Source organism: Limulus polyphemus, unplaced genomic scaffold (assembly GCF_000517525.1).
Source record: "Limulus polyphemus unplaced genomic scaffold, Limulus_polyphemus-2.1.2 Scaffold2289, whole genome shotgun sequence".
Lineage (NCBI taxonomy): Eukaryota > Metazoa > Arthropoda > Merostomata > Xiphosura > Limulidae > Limulus > Limulus polyphemus.
In genome coordinates this window covers 76,535-99,859 of record NW_013667899.1, presented here as the reverse complement: position 1 = coordinate 99,859, position 23,325 = coordinate 76,535, and the positions used below count along the sequence as shown (strand labels likewise).

The following is a 23,325-nucleotide window of genomic DNA, read 5'->3' as shown; positions in this document are numbered from 1 at the left end:
AATGTTGACTTGGGTATGTATGTGGCTGGAAGTGTTGACTTGGGTATGTATGTGGCTGGAAGTGTTGACTTGGGTATGTATGTGGCTGGAAGTGTTGACTTGGGTATGTATGTGGCTGGAAATGTTGACTTAGGCATGTGGCTGGAAGTGTTGACTTAGGCATGTGGCTGGAAGTTTTGACTTGATGGAGCCATGTCTTAATGCCGTCAAATCCATACAGATATGGCATATAACCGTGGTATAGTGGTGTAAGCACGTTAACCTGATAATATGAAGCTAACGTTAGGCATTTTCTCACGATTCTATGTATGTTTAACTCAAAATTTTAGCTGTAACCAGTAGCTGCAATAAATCTTTTGGAAAACTTTTCAAAACATATTCTGTAGATGTTTAAATTGTCCTATCACTGGGAAAATGGTAATAGATTGCACAGAGTTTTGCAGTTTCTTAAGTAAACACGTTTTGTCTAATATGACAACACATTTTCATTTGGCACATGCCAGATACCACTGAACGGCTTTCGATAGATTGTCTTCAGTTCGGCGGCCGTACTTTTGGATAAAACTCATGTTGCTTTTGTAGACCTAAGTCCGTGTGAACTATAATTTTTACACTTCCAAGGGCAGTTCCTATCTTAACTGCAAGGAACCACTATGTTCTTGAGCTGCTTCCGGTCACAAGCAATTTCACATTTTTCACTGCCTCCAGTGTGCCATATAAATCCGGTCGTAAAGTAGCCTGTTTTTCCCCACAGAGATCATGCTTTCTCTTATTCTACTTCTACGACTAACGCTACAAGCAATCCTCTCATCTAAGCTCTTAAAACTCGCGCCTTGCATGCTTTTATAATTGTGGAATAGAGAACTTCGTGTCGAAAATTCTGTATGAAACGTAACCGTATCAGAGAAGTAAATTTTAAGCGCCGTCTGTTCATTCATATCACCACTCTTCAACTGAATTGTAAGAAGGTCAGGGCTTTAATCTGTGTAATCACAGGCCATGGAGCAAAGTGATTAGTTATGTACATTTTTATCCGAAATCAGCGACCATCTATATTCGTTCTGCAAGAGAGGTGCATGCACATGTCGGTGTTTTTGTGAAACAATTCTCTCAAACAGTCAGAAAATGCAGTTTTAAGTAACTAATTTTGTAAAAGAGTAATTTATTTCGTAAAACATTAGCAGTTTATTTCTTATTATTACGTTTTCAGGTTGTATTAAAAACTGTCATGATGGAAAGTTTTAAAAAATGCATGTGTAATATAACATGTTCCATTTTTAAAATGAAACTGAACAGTTATAAACCTTGCACAATATTGTTGCAAAATTTTAGAAAAGCAGTTAAACAAATGTATGGCATACTAAATTGTTAGGCCCGGCATGGCCAGGTGGTTAGGGCGCTCGACACGCAATCAGATGGTCGCGGGTTCGAATCCCAGTCCCACCAAACATGTTCGCCCTTTCAGCCTTGAGTGCGTTATAATGTGACGGTCAATCCTACTATTCGTTGGTAAAAGAGTAGCCCAAGAGTTGGCGGTGGGTGGTGATGACTGCCTTCCCTCTAGTCTTACACTGCTAAATTAGGGACGGCTAGCGCAGATAGCCCTCGTGTAGCTTCGCGTGAAATTCAGAACAAACAAACAAACTGAATTGTTCCAAGCATAATGTTCAAATAAAAAAAATTATCAAGCCACCACAACACGTACACCTGTAAACTTCTTTAAATCGATCTGTTCTAACTATAAAAACGACTAAAGAAGGTAAGATACTCAAACTTCAGTAAATACAATTTTCCGAAATATAACACTAATAAAATAGTCCAAACCTCATGTAGCGTTAAAGGCTTCTCAGGTTTCCTTTTACAGTCAAATCGGCCATATATTGCTGCATACTTTCTCATTTCGTCCATTCTCTGTGGATCATCATCAGCCATATTCATAACATACTAGAAAGAAAACATTTTCTCTGATATATTTATCAGGCACTGGAAAATTTGAAACACCTTTTATTGTAAAGAAGAGATATTGAAATGCAGTTCTTATATATTAATCTTGACTTAAAATATATAAAATGTTCCTTTTTTTCCAAACATTCATCCCCTGGTATATGAATATTAGGTTTTTATTTCGTAGTATATGAATAGCAGTGTTTTCACCTTTAATTGTATGTTGAATTTGTTCTGAAAATGTTCCAGTCTTCAGTATTTATGAGCATGACACTTCTTTTTTTTTTATTAGGACGGTCAAAAGTTTCGTTTTTGTTGTCTAGGATACCAGAAATATGTTCTAAGGAGATTCGTACCATTTCGTACGTGAATAGTAAAGTTCTAGATTGTTTTGGTTCTATTGTAATATATTTATATTGTTGTGTGAATAAAAAGGTTCTATTTTGTAGAGAGTATATAATACGATTTTATCTTCTAATGTGTGAATAGTAAAGTTCTAGATTGTTTTGGTTCTATTGTAATATATTTATATTGTTGTGTGAATAAAAAGGTTCTATTTTGTAGAGAGTATATAATACGATTTTATCTTCTAATGTGTGAATAGTAAAGTCCTATTATGCCTTTACATTTTAGAATATGAATAACTGGTTTTTGTGCACTAGTTTGTAAATAATAAACTTTCATCTTATGTGAATATTGAGATTTTATCTTACATTAGAAGATAAAATCGTATTATATACTCTCTACAAAATAGAACCTTTTTATTCACACAACAATATAAATATATTACAATGGAACCAAAACAATCTAGAACTTAATTATTCACAAAATATGGAGGAAAGGCTGTTATACACATAGCAGAAGGAAAACTTAATGTTTCCGCATAAAAGGTAAAAACTTATTATTTATACTAGAATGTAATGATAAATCAAACGATTACTAAAACTATGTTAATTCAATTCTATGAGGTAAGACCCTATTGTTCACAAACGAAATCGAAAAGAAGATCGAAAAGTACTATTTACACATTAGAGAATAAAAATATATCACTTATATACTAGAACATAAAAAATATTACTTGCACACTAGATGAGAGAAAGTACTACTTACACACTAGAAAAAACAAAATGCATTATTTACTTACTATAAAAAATAATAAAATATTACTTACACACTAGAAAATACAAAATGCATTATTTACTTACTATAAAAAAATTATACTTACACACTAGAAAATACAAAATGCATTATTTACTTACTATAAAAAATAATAAAATATTACTAACACACTAGAAAATACAAAATGCATTATTTACTTACTATAAAAAAATTATACTTACACACTAGAAAATACAAAATGCATTATTTACTTACTATAAAAAATAATAAAATATTACTTACACACTACAAGATGGAAATTACTACTTACATACTAGATCATAAAAAGCATTACTTACACAATAGAAGATAGAAAAGTCTTTCTTACATACAAGAAAGAAAACATTTTTACTTTTACATACTAGAACATAAAAGTATTACTTACACAGTAGAAGACAGATAAGTACTAGTTACACACTAAAAATGAAAAATTTATTAATTACATACTAGAACATAAAATAGAATTACTTACACACTAGAAGATAGAAAAGCACTACTTACACACTAGAAAATAAATATGTATTACATACTAGAAGATAGAAAAGCACTACTTACACACTAGAAAATAAATATGTATTACATACTAGAAGATAGAAAAGTACTACTTACACACTAGAAAGTGAAAATGTATTACTTACATATCAAACCTATTACTTACACACTGGAAGATAGAAAGTACTACTTACACACTAGAAAATAAAAATGTACTAATCACATACTAGAAAATAAAAACTATTACTTACACACTAGAACATGCCCCCCCCCCATCAGTGGCACAGCAGTCAGAGGACTTACAATGCTAGAAACTGGGTTTTGATACCTGTGATAGGCAGAGCACAGATAGCTCATTGAGTAGCTTTGTGCTTAACTACAAACAAAACAAACAAACACTAGAACTTGAAAGAGTACTACTTACACACTAGAAAATAAAAATGCATCATATACATACTAGAACATAAAATATACTACTTACATACAAGAAGATAGAAACGTACTACTTCCACAAAAGAATGTACAAAAGTACTACTTACATATTAGAAAACAAAAATGTATTACTTAGATACTAAATATAAAAAGTATTACTTACACATTAAAAAATATTTATGTATTAAATACTAGAACACAAAAAGTAGTACGCACAAGAAGATATAAACGAATTACTTACATATTAAACATAAAATAGTGTTACTTACATGGTAAACATAGAAAGTATTACTTACACACTAGAAAATATATGTATTATATACTAGAACACAAATAGTATTACACACTAGAAAATGAAAATGAATTACTTACATACTAAAGATAAAAAAACACTACTTACACACAAGAAGATACAAAAGTACTACTTACACATTAGAAAATATAAATGCATTACTTACATACTAGAACATGAAAAAACGATTACTTACACACTATAAGATATAAGAGTACTACTTACGCATTATAATATGAAAATGAATTACTCTAAACATAAAAAAGTATTACTTACACACTAGAACATAAAATTGCGTTACCTACGTACTAAACAGAGTAGTGTTACTTACCCACTAGAAATTAAAAATGTATTAGTTGCATACTAGAACATGAAAAATAATTACTTACACACTAAAAGATAGAAAAGTACTACTGACACACTAGAAAATGAATTACTTACATATTAAACATAAAAAAGTATTACTTAGACACTATAAGATAGAAAATCACTATTTACACGCTACTTGCATTACTTATAGTTACATACTAGAACATAAAAAGTATTACTTACACACTATAAGATAGAAAATCACTATTTACACGCTACTTGCATTACTTACAGTTACATACTAGAACATAAAGTATTACTTAGACACTATAACATAGAAAATCACTATTTACACGCTACTTGCATTACTTACAGTTACATACTAGAACATAAAAAGTATTACTTAGACACTATAAGATAGAAAATCACTATTTACACGCTACTTGCATTACTTATAGTTACATACTAGAACATAAAAAGTATTACTTACACACTATAAGATAGAAAATCACTATTTACACGCTACTTGCATTACTTATAGTTACATACTAGAACATAAAAAGTATTACTTAGACACTATAAGATAGAAAATCACTATTTACACGCTACTTGCATTACTTATAGTTACATACTATAACATAAAAAGTATTACTTACACACTAGAAGATAGAAACTAAGAAAAGTTCTATTTACACATTAGAAAGAAAAAATGCATTACTTATAGTTATGTACTATAACTTCTCTTTTACACACTAAAAATCAAACCTTTTATGTACACACTAGTGGATAACCTATTATTTACGTACTTACATTTATCAAACATGTATCATTACTAGAAACAATCCTTCATTATTCACGACATATTTAATTTCATAATCGTAATGATTCACATGTAATATACTAAGCCTATCGATGGGATTTTTTTTACAGGTTATAAAATAAAATGAGGATAACTTAAAACTGTATGTTGAGCATTTTACTTTTAGTAGGAATCCGTAGTAAGATGTATCGGAAGTTGAGATTTTCATCCTGAACAGCAACTTAATCGCACGTAGGCTAAACAGCTAAGTATAGTCGTTTCTAGGTTTGAACTACTGATCAGAGAGAAGGTGTTCAACCATAGCATCAGCTTTTAAGACCGAACAATGGGTTTGGTTGTCACCTCTACAACACGCCTACATTTAAAAGTGTGGAGTAGGTTCAGACGAGTTTAGTCTCGAACCGTGAATTCTTCAATCTGCATCCCGACATGATAACCACTAAAAACGATCGGCTGGGACTCCATTTTAAATTGTGTTATGTGTTAAAATAAAAAAAGAATTTAACTTTTGTTTACAATATTAAAATATCGATACTCTTTTTGTGTGTAAACTATCACTAAACACTGGCCCAGCAAGATCATCATATTTCGATATAAAATTAAACCTTTAATTTTTACAATGTGTTATTTGAAGTTGAAAAATTCCTTTATTTTTTTATCTCTCTATATAATACTTATAATTGTATTTTCTTTATGTTTATTATATTGAAACAATCTATTTATATTCTATATTCGTCATAATTCTATATGTTTTATAAATTTAATACCAGATGTCGGTTATTGCTAGGAATGTTGCCTGGATGCCTATTTTAAAGCAGTTTGACGAACTTTTATCGCTCGGTACATTGTTGCCCGAAGAAGGCTCCGGTAAGAGGGCCGAAAGCTCGCAAATAAAAGTATTTTATTGTTGTATTCTCATGTTACCCTAATTTCCCTCAGAGAATTCATCAGATATTATTTCATGGAGCCATACCTGTATTTACTTTGTCTTTGACTGAAACTTTACATAAAAGAGACTGGATACAAGTTACAATATTTGCTACAAACAATGAAGACAGGTTTAACGTTTGAACAAATACTAACGTGAGAGATAAAGATTTAACTAAACCTTTGAGCTGCGATCTTTATTAGTTTGTGCAACCATAGTATATCTATATTTTTCTCTCAGAATCTTTCTCGTTATGTGATATTTATTCCTAAATATTACGCATTCTTTCTCTGAGATTAAGTCTCTCAGTGTTTGTTGATTTGAAAATATACATACATATCGAGCCAAGTAAAACACTGCAACATATGTATATGCAACATTTTCTCCATCCAGGTGTATATGCTATCGAAGTGACTGAAGGCCACTTTCATATCAGCAGGGGATGTTACACTCATGGCCTAGCACATGGTTTGCCAGTAGAGCAGATTACTGTTATTGTCTATAGCATTTTTCATGCTACAGGAATCTCCCTTAATGTTGACTCATCCAGATCTGTAATTAATTAAAGTGAGAGAAACTCAGTGGCTACCTTGACCAACTTCAATAATAAGAATAAAGCTTGAAGTACATTGGAAATTTGTAAAATTTACTTAGTAACTTTGGAGGATAGATAATGAATGACATATCCACATATCACATTCAGACTTAGCATAGCCTGGTGGTTTGGTACTTGACTCGCACTCTGCAGGTCGCAAATTCGAATCACTTCAACGAACATGCTCACCCTTTCAGCCATGAGAACATTATAATGTTGCAATCATTCCCACTTTTCATTGGTGAGAGAGTAGCCCAAGACCTGATGGTGGGTACTGTTGTCTAGCTGCCTGTTTTTCAGCTCTAAATTAAGGATGGCTAGCACAGATAACACTCAAGTAGCTTTGTGCAGTGGTGGGTACTGTTGACTAGCTGCCTGTTTATCAATTCTAAATTAAGGATGGCTAGCACAGATAACACTCAAGTAGCTTTTTGCAAAGTTCAACAAATAAGCATCTCAAACTTCTCTTCCATTCATTTCCAGGCAGACACAGGCATCCTAAATTTAACAACTTTAACTTGTATATCAGTCAAGAAATCAAAGTAACTTGCTCTCACCTCCATAAAAGCCACATTGGGCTATTTGCTGTGTCCATCAAGGGGAATTGAACTGTTGATTTTAGTGTTGTAAGTTCGAAGACTTACTGCTCTTCCACCGTGAGACAAATACTAAAGATCACAGAATAACAAATAATACACTGTGTAATAAAACTCTTTAACAAACACTTGATATTTTAACACTGGGAAGTTCCTTCTTGGCTGGGAGGTGTGATCTTCAACATACAGGTAGAGGCGTAAGAGAAGTTGTATCCACTTCTCCACTTAGCACCTTCTTAGTGAGAACTTGTTAATCGTGTTCTAGTCCCAAAGCTGCACCTCACTCAAAGGGTAAATCGTTACAGAATTTGTTCCAGAGTTTATTAATTTCAGACAGTGACCTGCTTGGCATGCTTGATAAAATGGTGCAAATCCATTTCATCATTCCCTTAAACATCAAAGTCTAGATATGCTTTGCCTCCCTCACAGGTGCCTGCGACTACAGTATCAGCCTCTCTACCCTGAACATTTTGCCTGTGTAAGGCTGATGCAGGAACCAATGCACTCTTACGAGTGCTACAGCCTTGCTCCAGAGTATCTCAATGATTCAGCAGGATTCCAGTCTCCTCCAAGACCCTCTGTGACTGTCCTGACAGTAGACATCCCTGCTTGGAGAGACTCAAAACTGCCCCTCACCTGCTATTTCCCTTGCCTGAAAAACAGTTCCTGTTGTTGAACATTGTCCAACAACGGCACCTCCTGTCTCTCCTAATCAATTTGTGAGTGTACTGACCAGACCCACGGTAGCACGACTCTTGCCAGTGATTACCTGGGGATTCTTTAGAGATCATTCCAATCAGTCTTGTACCCTCCTGATTGCAGACCACTAGAATGATCCTCAACACAAAAAGTCTCAAGTGCACTGAGGTCAAAATTCCTTGGCTACTCTGAGTGTGCTATATAGTGGTAGTCTTTCTTCCCTGGGGTGCAGCTGCAGTGAAGTATTTCTCAATGACCTTTGCAGCATTAGCAAAAGTCCACTGTCCAAGGGAGGACTTCTCCTAGACCCAATGATTTTCTCTGACAACTAACGACCTCTAACAACTGATTTTTTTTGTGATCATAAGTCCCTTCCTCTAAGGAAAATGCCATTTCCAGTGAAACTTTAACAGAATGGTACGACAGCTTTGAAGAGCATGGAGAATAAGACACTCGTCTAGAGAAAACAGATCCTCACAATAACAGTTTCAGCCATCACTTCACCAGACATTTTCGTTTCTTTCCCACGGTATTCTGAGGATTCACCAGTTACTGTTTCACGGCGTAATGCTTATACATGCTCTGTTTGTATCTGGTTGTGTCTTTACAAAAAATATACTGGACACAAGTTTGTAAGCAATCACAAATATTTATTACAAACAATCAAAACCAAGTTCAACACTTAAACAAGTGCTTTTCAATGAAGAGAAAGGGTAGTGAACAGTAGTTTAGTTTAAACCTTAGGGCTGTGATCTTTATTAGTGTGCAGTATTTCTATAGTTTTCTATCTCTCTCTGAATATAAAATATGTCAATGTTTGTGAATTGGGCAATCTATATCAATAAGTTGGTATGTATTTCAAACAAATATAAAACATCAATATATATATATATATATATACATACAAGGTTTTCCATCTCTCTAGGCGTACGAGCTATCCGCGTGACTGAAGGCCACTCTCATGTGCATAAAGGAATGTGACACCCTTGGTCTATGATATGATTCTCTAAAAGAGAATATCACCGTCTCTATCTATAGCATTTTTTCACGTTACATCGTCTCTAATGGAGAAAAAATGTGATTCTTTGGTAACTCGCTCAGTCACGTGAGAAAACGTTTTGGTTTCTTTGATAGATTTCTATATTAAGAATAAAGCCTGAAATACACCGAACATTTGACAAAAAATTACTTAGTATCTAAGGGGGTAGAAAACGCATGACATACTCACATATCACACAAAACACCTAATCTCAGTGAAAGCAAATGAATCAGACAGATATGATTTCATACCTGAGCTCACAATACACTTCAAAAGTCACACCCAACCTCAGTAAAATGTCTTTAAACAGACAAACTAGTTTTATTGAAATATCTCTAAACTGACTAGCTTTTTCAGCAAAATGTCTAAACAGACAAACTAGTTTTATTGAAATATCTCTAAACTGACTAGCTTTTTCAGCAAAATGTTTATAAACAAACAAATGTATTTCAGTAAAATGTCCACTGACTAACGTTTTCAACAAAATGTCTCTAAGCAGACAAACACGTTTCAGTCAAATGTCCTTAAACTGACTAATGTCTGCAGCAAAATGTCTCTAAATAGACAAACGTGTTTCAGTGAAATGTCTCTAAACAGCCAAACTTGAGTTCGGTGAAATGTCTCGAAAGAGAGAGAAACTTGTTTAAGTGAAACGACCCTAAATAGAAAACTTGAGTTCAGTGAGAGCTCTCTTGATTTAGGCACGGTGACGTTTTCAAAATAAGACACTTTTGGAGTTTAAAGTAAGAATACGAAGAAAAAGACAAGTCTTAGATTGGAGGAAGTTTTAAAAATAGAACTTGATATTGATATGGATTGTAATAAGAATCATATTTACTTATAATGGATAAAAAACAAAAAGAGAAAACCATACGACGATCGGTTGAGAGCTGTATTTTCGAGCTCTCATCAACCAGTTAGGTCGATAAGATGTGTTGTATAATAAGCTTTGTTTGTCTCTAGTTATTGAAAACAACCTGGTACTAATTCTAACTAGAAAGCTACAAAATCTCAATTTCAAACACTTATTCGATTTGAAAGGATAAAAAACTGCTTTATAAAAAAACATTCGTACCAGAGTTTCCTGGATTCTCGGAAAATTTCTAAAAAACATAGTTAAGAGAAAGCTGGCACTTGTCACAGCCGAGCGAGTCATTTCTTATCAATTTTCGTTAACTGGTACCACCGGTTATCTACAAAATTACAGCATAAGCGAAAGACACTTAATTTTCAGCGTTAGTAGCTTAAAAAACGTACATAAATAGAGACAGGTATATCTGAGTGACCGGCACAAAAATGTATTATTATAATTATTCGTTTATTATATTATAAAATTGGACAACTGAAATTGTGAAAGGTGCCTTTTATTCCCTCTGGCCCTTTATCATCGTGGAAATAATAATGAAAAAAAACAGTTGTGAAAAGCAGTAAAAAGAAAAAGAAAAAAACGGTTGACTCCGAAAGTTATAAACTCAATTACTTACTGCATTACACGTAGCAACAACATAATTATACGATTTCTAATGTTAGTACTCTTTGCCTATTGTTCCATAAACTGTCAGCTAATGATGACGGAAAAGGAACATTTTTAACCCTGCAGGCAGTCGAAGGACCAACAGAATAGTCTTAACTGGTCTCGGAAGAGTTGCTTCTACATTTATCTGTGTACATCTATTTTCTCGTGTCGGAATTCCCGAGTGAACGATTGACCAAATAACAGGTTATACAAATTGCGTTGAAAACTGTAATCAACTCAATCGTCTTTAGTTGTTGTTGTTGTTTTTTTTTTTTTTTGGGGGGGGGGGGTTGACGGATATTATGAAATATGTTGCAATCTAATTTTTACTCATTCCTTATTTTCTCAGATTATTTGTTTATTGCATATTTCCTACAAAATTTGTCTACTTAGATCTCACTAGATACGTTACCCTCTGCTAATCTATGGGTAATTGCTATAAGAAATTATATTTTGCCTATATTACCAAGTTCTTCAAACACAATCTTCGTTTCTTACAGGGAGTCTATCTTATTACAACTATTATTACTTACTTTCACGATCTTCTGTATTATCATATAAATAATGTATTTCAAAATGATAATTGAGTATGAAAGTGCAAACCTTACAGAAAGACACAATTTTACTGCAGCGAAATCCGAGAGGATTTACACAAATACTACAGACTTTTTTGTACAAACAACTTACTTCCCGAGTGAAGCTTATTAAACAGAAATTGTTGGACATTTTCGTGCTTCTTATACGAGTATTTATTTTATCTATAAGTTTTAAGACTTGTTCTTACACTACGTGAAACTTTTCCATCCATAAACTTTATCATTAAGCGGAATGAAATTATTATTAATACGTATTAACTTACCATCTAATATTTTCTACAATAAGGTCATCTCGCTGTATCATACAAATTATACGTAAATAAGTTATTTATTTTTCAATAAAACTCCAATTTATAAAAAAAAACAAAAAACAAAAGTGGTTGAAATTGCTTGATTGTAAAATTTTGAAACTAATAATTCGGTTACTGAAGAACCCATTTTTCGTCAAGTAAACGCATTTTGCTTTACGTTTTTTTTTATATATTTTCTTCAACCTTCAATAACAATTTACAGAAAGATTTCTAAACATACACATCAATTAAAAAAAAAGCTAATACTGATATATATAGATTTCTTACGAGTTCAATATATTCAAGTTTACCATGTGGCACTATAGATAGTTTCAAAGTAATATTCGGATATTTATTGTGTTTAGTAAAAACAAACAAACTTTCTCGTTTTAAAGTCCGAAAATAAAAAAGTATTATTGGTCAAGGTACTGATTTTGTCATACAGCCAATTTAAACAGGCCTACAGACTACGGTCTCTTATATTATAACGTTCTTATACATGGGTAAGACTTGAAAACAATTTTGATATAAATTTTAAGAAAAACTACAATTACACAAATATTGAGTTGATAATAATGCATTTTGGTTCATATATACCCACGGAGAAGAAAATGGCACGATAAAAAATCATTCTTGAAGCTCTGGAGTTTACTCTGCCGAACGTGGTAGATTAATGCCATGTTATAAATAACACCTCAGTTATATAAACGTGCATGGTTTCTATAAACAAGTGGTAAATCAAAATCACAGTATGATTCTGCCATTTTCAGCTAACATGGTTTAAGATTAGATGAACTTGTATAAAATGGCATTTAGTTTTTACTTTAACTTTTGTTATTATTATGCAACGGTATTATGCAACGTAATTACTGCATCAAATAAATGATTTAACGTTGTAACTCTATAGATGATGTATCCAGATGATAATGTATCCATTAAAAATAAACTCTACTCAAATTCCACAAAACTAATATGCACAAAAGTTCTAAGAACAAGGTTAGCAAACGATGACGTAACTGTAATGTTTATTTTGTTGATTTTTTTATGATATGCTAAAATTTGTTTCCGCTCGCCTGAAACTGAGTCAAAGAACGAAAAGCTTGTAGAATATGAGATGGATGCGTGCGTGTACTTGTTCGCTTTAACTTGTAGCCAGCCTTTAGAGCACTACTTTTTGTCTCCAGTGTCTTTCATTATTGGTGTCGTATCGAATTCTCACTTTACTTAATACTGTTGTTCATGTCTGCTAAGAGATGGCGCGACAGGACCATAATGTCAAATAGATAATAAGTTACTACGTAGAAACATTTCATTCTTTCTTATTTACTCTAACTTTCGCAAAATTTGAGTTTTTATGTTTTTATTGCTCGCATAAGAACTTCAGAAGAAAACAACATAATTACCAAATTTGTCACATAAGAATTTCGATTAGTCCTAAAAATATTAGATTTCTAAAATCGAAAAAGTAAAATCAAAAACTTCGATATGATATTAACTAAATAAGCTTTACCCAGACCCCCATTTGTTTATAGAAAAAATGATAGCTGTATAGTTAAAAGTCCACAGTTCCACGCTTATTGATTTTTATGATGTGTATTTGAGTCAGCATCTCGATCAACTTAAACACAGTTTATATGATTTATGATATTTGAAGAATTGTTCAATCAAGTTTATCGCTTAAAATGATCCGATCAGTTCACAAAAAAAGCTCTGTACTTGTCAGTCTTGTTTTTACGTAATTCATTATCTTTATATTCAATAGAGTTAGGACTTAAAAAGAAGATGCGAAACAATGCAATGTACCTCATTAGGTGTTGTATTAGAAAAGTCTCACCTCTGCTTCACACTACATAACATTTTTACATGGCATTATATTTTTGTTGGCAGTCAAAATACATTTTTATATTGTACAAATCTTAAATAATTTAGATTCCCATTACAAAAAATTTAAGCTAAAACGTAAGAAAAGTATATTCAATCAGCTATACTGATTACCAGGTTGATTTTTAGTTTCGTTCTAAATACAAAGCTTGCTCTAATCGGAAAGTAATATTAATTGCAAAGTGCATTATACATACAATGCTAAAACAAACTACTTGTGATCAAGAAGGTTCACATATCGCACATATGGTACTTTATTTTATTTATTTATAAAATGTTGATTATTTGGTGTGTTTCCAGAAGTATTGATGTCTACAGTGTTATTATTGTGCAAAAACAATATTGGTTAGGCTAGACATACACACAAAACACCCAAGTCGAAGAACATTTATTAAATAAAACAAGGCCATGAAGACAATACCAAAATATCTCTTCTAAAGAAGTAATTACAATCGACTGTCTCTTTTTAAACGTTTCGAGTCTATAGATCGAAACTTTGCTTTCAACGAAACCATAAATATCGACCTACAACATCCAAAGTAATTCCATCTTAAGCCTACTTTATGTTTCTCGCATTCCACATGTTATTCTTATTAGCTCTTTTTTAAAGTCACTTACGCTTAACTTAAAATTATACATGGTTTTTTGTTTTTTAAATGTTGGAACCTATGTATTCTTACAAGTTAACAAGCCGTACGACTTACGGATAAGCCACCGGAAGGCACTACTACAAAACCAGTAGTAAGTAATTAGAAAACTTTCACCAATAGATACATTTCCAAAACAGAAAATCATGTGAAATACTAGTGTTAAAAACAACTGTTATTTATTACAGAACTTGACGTTTATGTAAGAGTTCATGAGGAAACTCTGTAAGCAAAATATTGATAAAGGGACCGAATTTCAATCATGTTTATGATCTGGCTTTGAACACTTAACATGAAAATGTAATTTTTACTTTCGTTCGAATGAAAGCAATTTAAAGGGTTGGTTAATATTATATTCTTCGTCAAGTTGCCACAGTATTTCATTATCCCTTTCTTGTTGAGTGAAAATGCACAAAATACCATAAATACAAACTCCTTCTCACATCTGTAGAAATAGGTAAGAGAGTAAACAAATAAAGTAAAACGCTTCTGAGAGTGAAAACAATGTAAAACTATTTATAATCAAAACAACCTTTATATTTTGAGCTAATGACCTTTACGTTTTTAGTGATATATTTTTTTTTGTCTATTTTATCAGAAATATTTAAACACTAGCTTTTTATATGTTTTGTACATCTGATTTACTATTATCCTTCGTGTGAGCGAACCAACGAGTTGAAGCTTCTGTTTTATAGTATTGATTTCTAGTGAAACAGCAAGATAGTTTAGTTCCGATCACGTGACACCGACAGCCGGAAATGACGTCAACAAATCAACAATGTCAACGTAAAATGGAGTGACGTGTTTATTAAAACGCTTTCATGCGTGAATTTGAATGGAAAATACTTCTTATTTTTTTCGTTTTCCTAATGCGTGGGTTCGGAACAAGATCCAAGATCAAATGAATGCATTAGAACTATGGTAATTGTTTCCAAAAAGACAAAAAAGAACTGAGGCCTTAGTTTTACTATAAATAACTTGGTCGATCTTATTCCTATGGGCTTCTTGTATCTCTTTAATAATTTAGTACCGAACTATAAAAAAACATCTACAAAAAATACCAAAACTTAATACTACCGCGATATTGAACAATGGACATCGCCACTTACATCTGCTGATGTATGACAAGAACACATATATGAGGAAACAAAACAGTCAATAAATCTTGAAGAAAAGAATATTAACTTATTTCATAAGGAGACTAGTAAAACATCAGCTTCAAACTGTACTTTGAGCAAGATCATAAAAATCTTAAAGGGACCATTTAATATCAGTCCTTGCAGTTTTAGTCTTTAATACGTGTTGACCATTAACTCAACAACGGAACAGTCTCAAGTGGACATTAACTCCAAACTCATTTAGCCTGGTGTGCACATTAAACTTAGAATGAAGAAGTCAATGCTAAAGGTACGTAATCCCATCTAGCATAAGATGTGGAATGAACATCGTCTTTAAAGTGTGGGCGGTGGTTGTTAAAGGTCAATGTACTTACTATATATATCATTTTAAACATTTTGTTAGTTTTACTATTAAGTCTCCTTATATATATTTCCCACAGCTTTTGCACTTATATGTTTACCTCCTTTCGGTACTACGTATTTTTCTTCAGTACTTCAGTTGTTTCCCAAAAGTAAAACAAATTTAGTAGTCTTCAAAGAAAGAAATGAAAAAACAGGAGTATACTGGTTTTATCAGAAGAATATGATACTCCATGATGGAGTCTTTCTTATAGATTGGTTTACGAAAAAAAAACAGGAGCATACTGGTTTTCTCAGAAGAATATGATACTCCATGATGGAGTCTTTCTTATAGATTGGTTTACAAAAAAAAACAGGAGCATACTGGTTTTCTCAGAAGAATATGATACTTCATGATGGAGTCTTTCTTATAGATTGGTTAAAAAAAACAGGAGCATACTGGTTTTCTCAGAAGAATATGATACTCCATGATGGAGTCTTACTTATAGATTGGTTTAAAAACAACAAAAAAGTCAGTATTAAAATATGTGTTAGTAGTTCACAAAATATTTATCTTTAGGCTTTAGATGCATTATAAACACTTCAGAAATTATACACAACTATTTCGTTTTTGTAATAATTAACTAATTAAATGACACCGAGAGTTTGTAACCTTTTGAAGTCAGAAGGTCAGCCTTGGTTTTGAGGTACTTTATAATTGTTTTTCTACCCCTTCTTTTTAACAGCTGGCAACAAAAGGTTTTATGCTTCATGTTAAATGTGGTACAAAACTAGTTTTTAATAGCGTATCTACTATTTTACTGGCATGGATACTCCTTTTCATTTACAGATGCAGTGCTGATATAATTAGTGAATGGTCTTGAATTGTACAGTGATTTCCATGTAGCGTACTTAATCAAACGCAATCCAGTCGCTTCTTTTCATTTTACTTCCTTCAAAGCGCTTAAGAAATGTCTTATAACATTCCAAGTTTCAACTTAATCCAAATTAACTCCTCTGTCTCTGCTTTGAAAGTTGCTCTTATTTTGTATGGAAAGCATTGAGCGATTCGCAGTATCCGTACTTAGAAACATGACACTAATTCATGATAATCTCTTTTCATGAAGGAAAATGATGGAATTTCATGAGAGAAAATTTCATTTTCACTCCACGACAGTCTACCTGCGCCCTTTCCCCATCTTTTAACCCTTTGTACACGTGGGAAGTATTCCCAAAGGGTTTGACTGAGCAGTCAACTGCATGGAAGGACAGCTGCGCGCCATCGCTTCCTTTCGATCGATATGCAAATGAGTACGGCCTATTCCTGAGGGGGTTAGAACGGGTGGTGTAAAAACTAGTTGGCGGTATTCGTAGAGAACATGGACAAGATATATGAAAGTACAACATATCTTGTGGCAGCGTCCCACGGTGCCAGTACACTAAGAGTTATATAATGTATATACCTATCATCTAAGCCTTTAAAGCCTAATACATTAGCATGTGTTGGTACACTTCAACGGACGAAATAATATGCTTCTTAGTTCCCAGCTCTTTACCCAACAACATAAACACTGTATTTGAAGATGTAAAGATAGTACACTATAATAACGCTGGATGTGAGGACAAGGAAAGCGGAAATCATTTATTTATACATTGACAACTTCCTTCCTAAAAGCCAATATATATTTTTTCTCTAATATAACATTTGTTCGATTAGTTTATATATGAACATTTTCAATGAGTTTGTTATTTCAAAAGTACCATTTCGTTTATCAGGAGTCATCTAGTTGACTTGATCGATATATTATATTGGCATGTCTTAAAAAACTTTTTAGAACTTAACAGCTGCTGGACTAACAAAATAATTGAAAGTTTTGACAGTCAGATGAAGGCCTCAGATTTATGGGAGTAACGTAAGTTATCGATATTTCATAGCAATGTAAACAAAAGCTATTGTTTAAAAACTAAGTAAGCTCTAGAGAAAATCTAAATTAAAAAGATTTCACTGTGGCGAAAATTGAAATATAAAGATGAAGAAAAGTTTGCTAAACAACGAAACGATAGCCTGAAAAACGACATTTAGAACAGGTAAACTGAAAAAAAAAGGATGAGAAACCAACAGTAGAATGAATTATGAGTAGATTCGTTGATGAGACAAAAGAATTACCAGGAGGGTTTCTAGAAAGGCACAATCACAACAAGCAGCTGCTCCAGTAAGAGACAAAGAATGATGATCAAAAGTAATATCACCAGATAGAACCAGAAGAATACTTCAAAGTAATACATGTAAAATGAAAAAATAATAAGATCCTCTAGCAAAACAGGAACCCATGGCTAGGAGAAAAAAAATCTCTGTAGAGACAAAAACGACTACCAGAACTACAAGAATGTAATATTTAGTAAAGGAATGGAATACCCAGTGACACAGACACAAAACAGACATAGACGCAACAGCAAAGTAAAAACAATTATGAAAACTAAATTATATTGAGACAAAGGAAAGTTAATCAAAAATTATTTCTGTAATCAAGAACAAAACAAGGAGCCGATTTTCTAGTGGTTGTTTATTTCAAAAAGTTCTCTAGTGAGTCAGAAACAGTGACCATAAGAAGTTCTTCAATAAGTGAAACAGAGATCAAGAGAATAACTCTCTATGACCATAAGAAGTTCTCCAATAAGTAAAACACAGATCAAGAAAATAAGTCTCTAGTGACCATAAGAAGTTCTTCAATAAGTGAAACACAGATCAAGAGAATAAGTCTCTAGTGACACAAAAACAGTGACCATAAGAAGTTCTCCAATAATTGAAACACAGAACATGAGAATAACTCTCTAATGACACAAAAACAGTGACCATAAGAAGTTCTCCAATAAGATCAAGAGTAACTTCCTTGACAAGAGGAAGAGACCAGTTGTATATTCCACAAAGAAACGTGGAAAATCACAAGAAACTAACTTTCGGAAGATCACAAAAATAAGCAATATGTTCCTTAATAAGACAGGCGTAATCACAAGAAGTAAAATATCTTGTGAGACAAAACCAACCACCAACAGTAGATTATTGAAGCAGAAACACCAAACAAGTATAAACTGTCTAGTAACACAGCAGCAATGACTATGAATAGAATCTCTAGTACAACAAAACAAATGATTCAGTTGGACAGAAAGTATGGCTAAGAGTAGATATTGTATAGACAGAAATGTTGTTCTAAAATATAGACACGTTTTTACTGATATAGATAATTTTTATATGACGACCGTGTACTGGAATAGGCACAATTTTGAATGACGATCTTCCACTGAGATAGATAATTTTTATATGACGACCGTGTACTGGAATAGGCACAATTTTGAATGATGATCTTCCACTGAGATAGATAATTTTTATATGACGACCGTGTCCTGGAATAGGCACAATTTTGAATGACGATCTTCCACTGAGATAGATAATTTTTATACGACGACCATATACTGGAATAGGCACCATTGTAAATGGCGATCTTTCACTGAGATAGATAATTTTTATATGACGACCGTGTACTGGAATAGGCACAATTTTGAATGACGATCTTCCACTGAGATAGATAATTTTTATATGACGACCGTGTACTGGAATAGGCACAATTTTTAATGACGATCTTCCACTGAGATAGATAATTTTTATACGACGACCATATACTGGAATAGGCACCATTGTAAATGGCGATCTTTCACTGAGATAGATAATTTTTATATGACGACCGTGTACTGGAATAGGCACAATTGTAAATGACGATTTTAAAATGGAAAGACTCATTTTTTAAATTTTGGTTCTTTATTCAAACAGGCACATTTGTAAGTAGTGATTCTCCACTAAGATAGGCATACTTTTAAGTAGTTATATCTACTTAAATAGAAATATTTGTAGGTGGTGATTTTCTACTAATAGACACGTTTATAGATACTGGTCTTCTTCTAAGAAAGGTAAATTATTCGATGGCGATCTCCTACTCAGACAGACACATTATTAGGTAACAATCTTCTAATGAGATAGTTACATTTTAAGGTGACGAACTTCTACTACTGTAAGAACAATTTTTAGGTGGAAATCTTCAAGATTGAGATTTTCTAATACGACAGACACATTTTCTAAGCAGTGAACATATTTATAAGTAATGAACCTTTACTGAAACAGTCATATTTTGTAAGAGGTGTTTCTATTCTAAGACATTGGAGGAAAAATGACGTTCTGAATGGGGTTGATTTGTCTTGAGTAACATGTGTATTGAGCAAAAGAGAACAAAACAGTTTAATAGGACAAACACGTGTACTGAGGGCGGCTCTCTAGTGAGGATAAACACTAACCAAATACTTTACAGTTGGATTCTGCCCTAGTTGAAACAGTGAATTTCACCAGGAAAAAAAAAATTAGTAATTAATACTAAGAGGGCCTCTTCAATGCGATGCGAAAAATAAGTAAGACTGGATTATCTTCCATTGACAATAACATGTTAACAAGTTATAAAACATCAATGGAGCAAGAGGTTTTTATGAACATAAGTTTATCAACAGCGAAAGATAAATTAATTTGGTGAACATAATGAGCGTGATATTCTCTACTGTAAGTAACACACACAGAAAGTTTCTGGTAACACGGGTTACAGCCGAATGTTCCGAAAATTGAACGTAAAAAAAAAAGAAGTTACACAGTAGGCCTAATGTTCATTCAGGTTATTATATTACATAAACAGTAATACGTATATAATATTCCAGAAGCCTATATTACTGTCACCATTAATTGAAACTTTCTAATGCTTTAAAAAATTATGTCAAAATTCTCATAACAATAATAATTTTATTATTATCATTCGAGAAATATCACACATTCTGTAGGAGCTTTTTCTGAATATCTAGCGGAAGTCTTTCGGACTATCGGCCCTTCAGAATAATGGTCCTTCGGTGTGTTCTCGTAACACAGACAGAATGAGCTGGAATGAAATGCATGTTGAAACATGCAAAATTATATAAAGGTAACTATATAAATCTAGTATCAGATTTATTTCTTGGCATATATTCAGCTATTTGTAAAAAAACAGCAGCAGTTATAAGAACTAATATTTGAGTATTGTTATTGATTTGACGTTTTTATCCCAAAGTGTGGCGATTACAAAGATTAGTATAAGTATACACACCTGCAGTTTCTTATCTCACGGATTAACAGAAACATTACCCTCAGTTTAAATACACTGTGTGATGTATTAGTAAAATACAAGTGTCGCTCTAAAGTTGTTTCTGAAGAAAGACGAATACGAACTGATAACTATCCGTTGTTGAATTTATCTCAGCGATAAAGTTTAAAAGAAGTTTTGGTAGCACCTTTCAAGCACGTTTTAACATAAGCAAACAGTAAATAAATATTTCAAACTTAACCATCCTTACAGTAAGAGATTAAACTTCAAATGCAGTCTCTATAGCAGAATAGGGAGTTACATGATGCAAGCCTATTTATCTAGTGGGTGAGAAGAGAGTTATTGGTGCAGATATTGTATACTAACATAATTAGTCTAATAAATCATCTACTGTATTTCACAAGACAAAACATTTACACGTTACAGTAGCTGCTTCAACAACAAATAGTATTAAATCCTTCCTGTAACCATCAATTAACCCTACTTGCGAACTTCATTGTAATCACGATGTTTAATGTCCGTAGAAGAAAGACCTATGGTTTTATGGTCCCATAGGCTATAATTCCCAAAGATCTTTAGATTATATCATTTATATATCCTAAACTTTGAAATATAAATTATCACCAGATGGTTGGCAATAGCAGATAGTTATACCCTCGAGGACCCCTAAAATGGCAAATAGTTCCCTTGGCATACTTAAAGTAAATCAAAAAGTACAAATTTATTATATAAATGTAGTTAAATTCTTCAATAATTGTAAGTATCAGTATTTGCACAGAATAACTGTACGAAAATTTTGTGCGTGTCAGATCCAATACTCTAGGCGTAGTGATTTGAAATTTGTAACGTCACATTACCTCTTTACTGCTTTCCCATATTTATATTTCTATGTTGATTATTAGACTTCAACTGTATATATACAGTTTTAATCCAAAAACTAGGCCTAAAAGTAGGTTTAGATGTGTTATACTGGGAGAGTTGTCTGTGGAAGTAGGATCCACACATATTGGTGAGAATAATATACCGTTTATGAAACTTACTTCAATCCACAGGCTTCACACTTTATATATATTTCATGTCTTTTTATGCAACTATCAAAGCTGTAGGATGTATGGTTTTCACATGAACAATATGTGCCAGCCCGAAATACCATTATTAAATCAAAGTTATTGTTGAAAATGGTTATTTTTTTCCATTGATGAGTTGGTTTTGAAAATGTTAAAAAAAATAAAAAATACACCAGTATTTACTCTGCTGTGAAATATAATGCAAAGAGTACAACTATATTTTCTCCTGTGAAACTTACTATATAAAGCATATTACACATTTATTTTCTGTTTACCAAAGGTAAAATTGAAAATACAATTTGTGACGTTGAGACCTAATGTATTCTTTGATTCGCTCTATCCTCTATGGTGGACTGCAGTTTCGCCTACTTAAGGCTCATAAGCATAGGCTTGGGTCAGCAAACCAGAAAAATACAGTTTGGTCTCTAATAAAGGTGATGTGTATATAATATCAAAAGGGTTTTTGAGTCTTCTTTATCTCACCATATAGTAATCTAAGTTAAGTTAGATGTGTAAATAATATTATGGCATTTTGGCCAATTTATCCTTCGAATATAGCATATAGAGTGTACTAGTATTTGTTTCCTGTGAAACATAACGCACAGAGTACAATATTTTTCTCCTGTGAAATATAACGTACACGATACAACAATATTTTCTCCTGTGAAACACGGTGTGAAACATAACGTAAAGATTACAATATTTTCTCCTGTAAAATATAACGCATAGTATACAACAATATGTTCATCTGTGAAATACGACATATAGACTGCACAAATTACCTCCTGTGAAACATAACGTATACGATACAACAATATTTTCTCCTGTGAAACACGGTATGAAACATAACGTAAAGATTACAATATTTTCTCCTGTAAAATATAACGCATGGTATACAACAATATAGATGAAACACGACATAGAGAGTGTACACATTTCCTCCTGTGAAACATAACATACAGAGTGGACAAATGTTTTATTCCTTGAAGCATAATGTAAGAAGATATAGATACTCTCTTAAAATAATGCCTATGCAAAGCCTAACACCAAATGTGTTCAGAAATATATCGTCTTTAAAATCGTCCTTTTGGCTAATCACACCTCTCAGTAAGCTTTATACAAGGCTAATACCCCTATTAACGTTTAAGGAGTTACTTTACAATCCTTTTAACAGATGAAATAAGAGACCGTGTAATAGAAACACTTGGGTGTTCGAATATGTCAAAGATGTGTTCCAGGTGATTTATCTAACTAAAGTATGTATTAAAAACTACTCCACATCTTTAAGTTTAAATTAATAATAAGTTGTGCATTCAGAAACTACTCCACATCTTTAAGTTTAGATTAATACTAAGTTGTGCATTCAGAAACTACTCCACATCTTTAAGTTTAGATTAAT

At 32.6% G+C, this 23,325-nt stretch overlaps 1 protein-coding gene across 5 annotated transcripts in view; it reads right to left on the bottom strand.

Annotated features, from left to right (window-relative positions):
* The window catches only part of LOC106466523 (NGFI-A-binding protein homolog), a 126,775-nt gene that overhangs the window by 48,644 nt on the left and 54,806 nt on the right, over positions 1-23,325 (bottom strand). For all 5 annotated transcript variants that reach the window (XM_022394555.1, XM_022394552.1, XM_022394551.1 and 2 more), the window contains one exon: positions 1,825-1,944. In XM_022394555.1, coding sequence (XP_022250263.1) covers positions 1,825-1,944 — 120 coding nt within the window. The remainder of the gene's footprint in view (positions 1-1,824; positions 1,945-23,325) is intronic.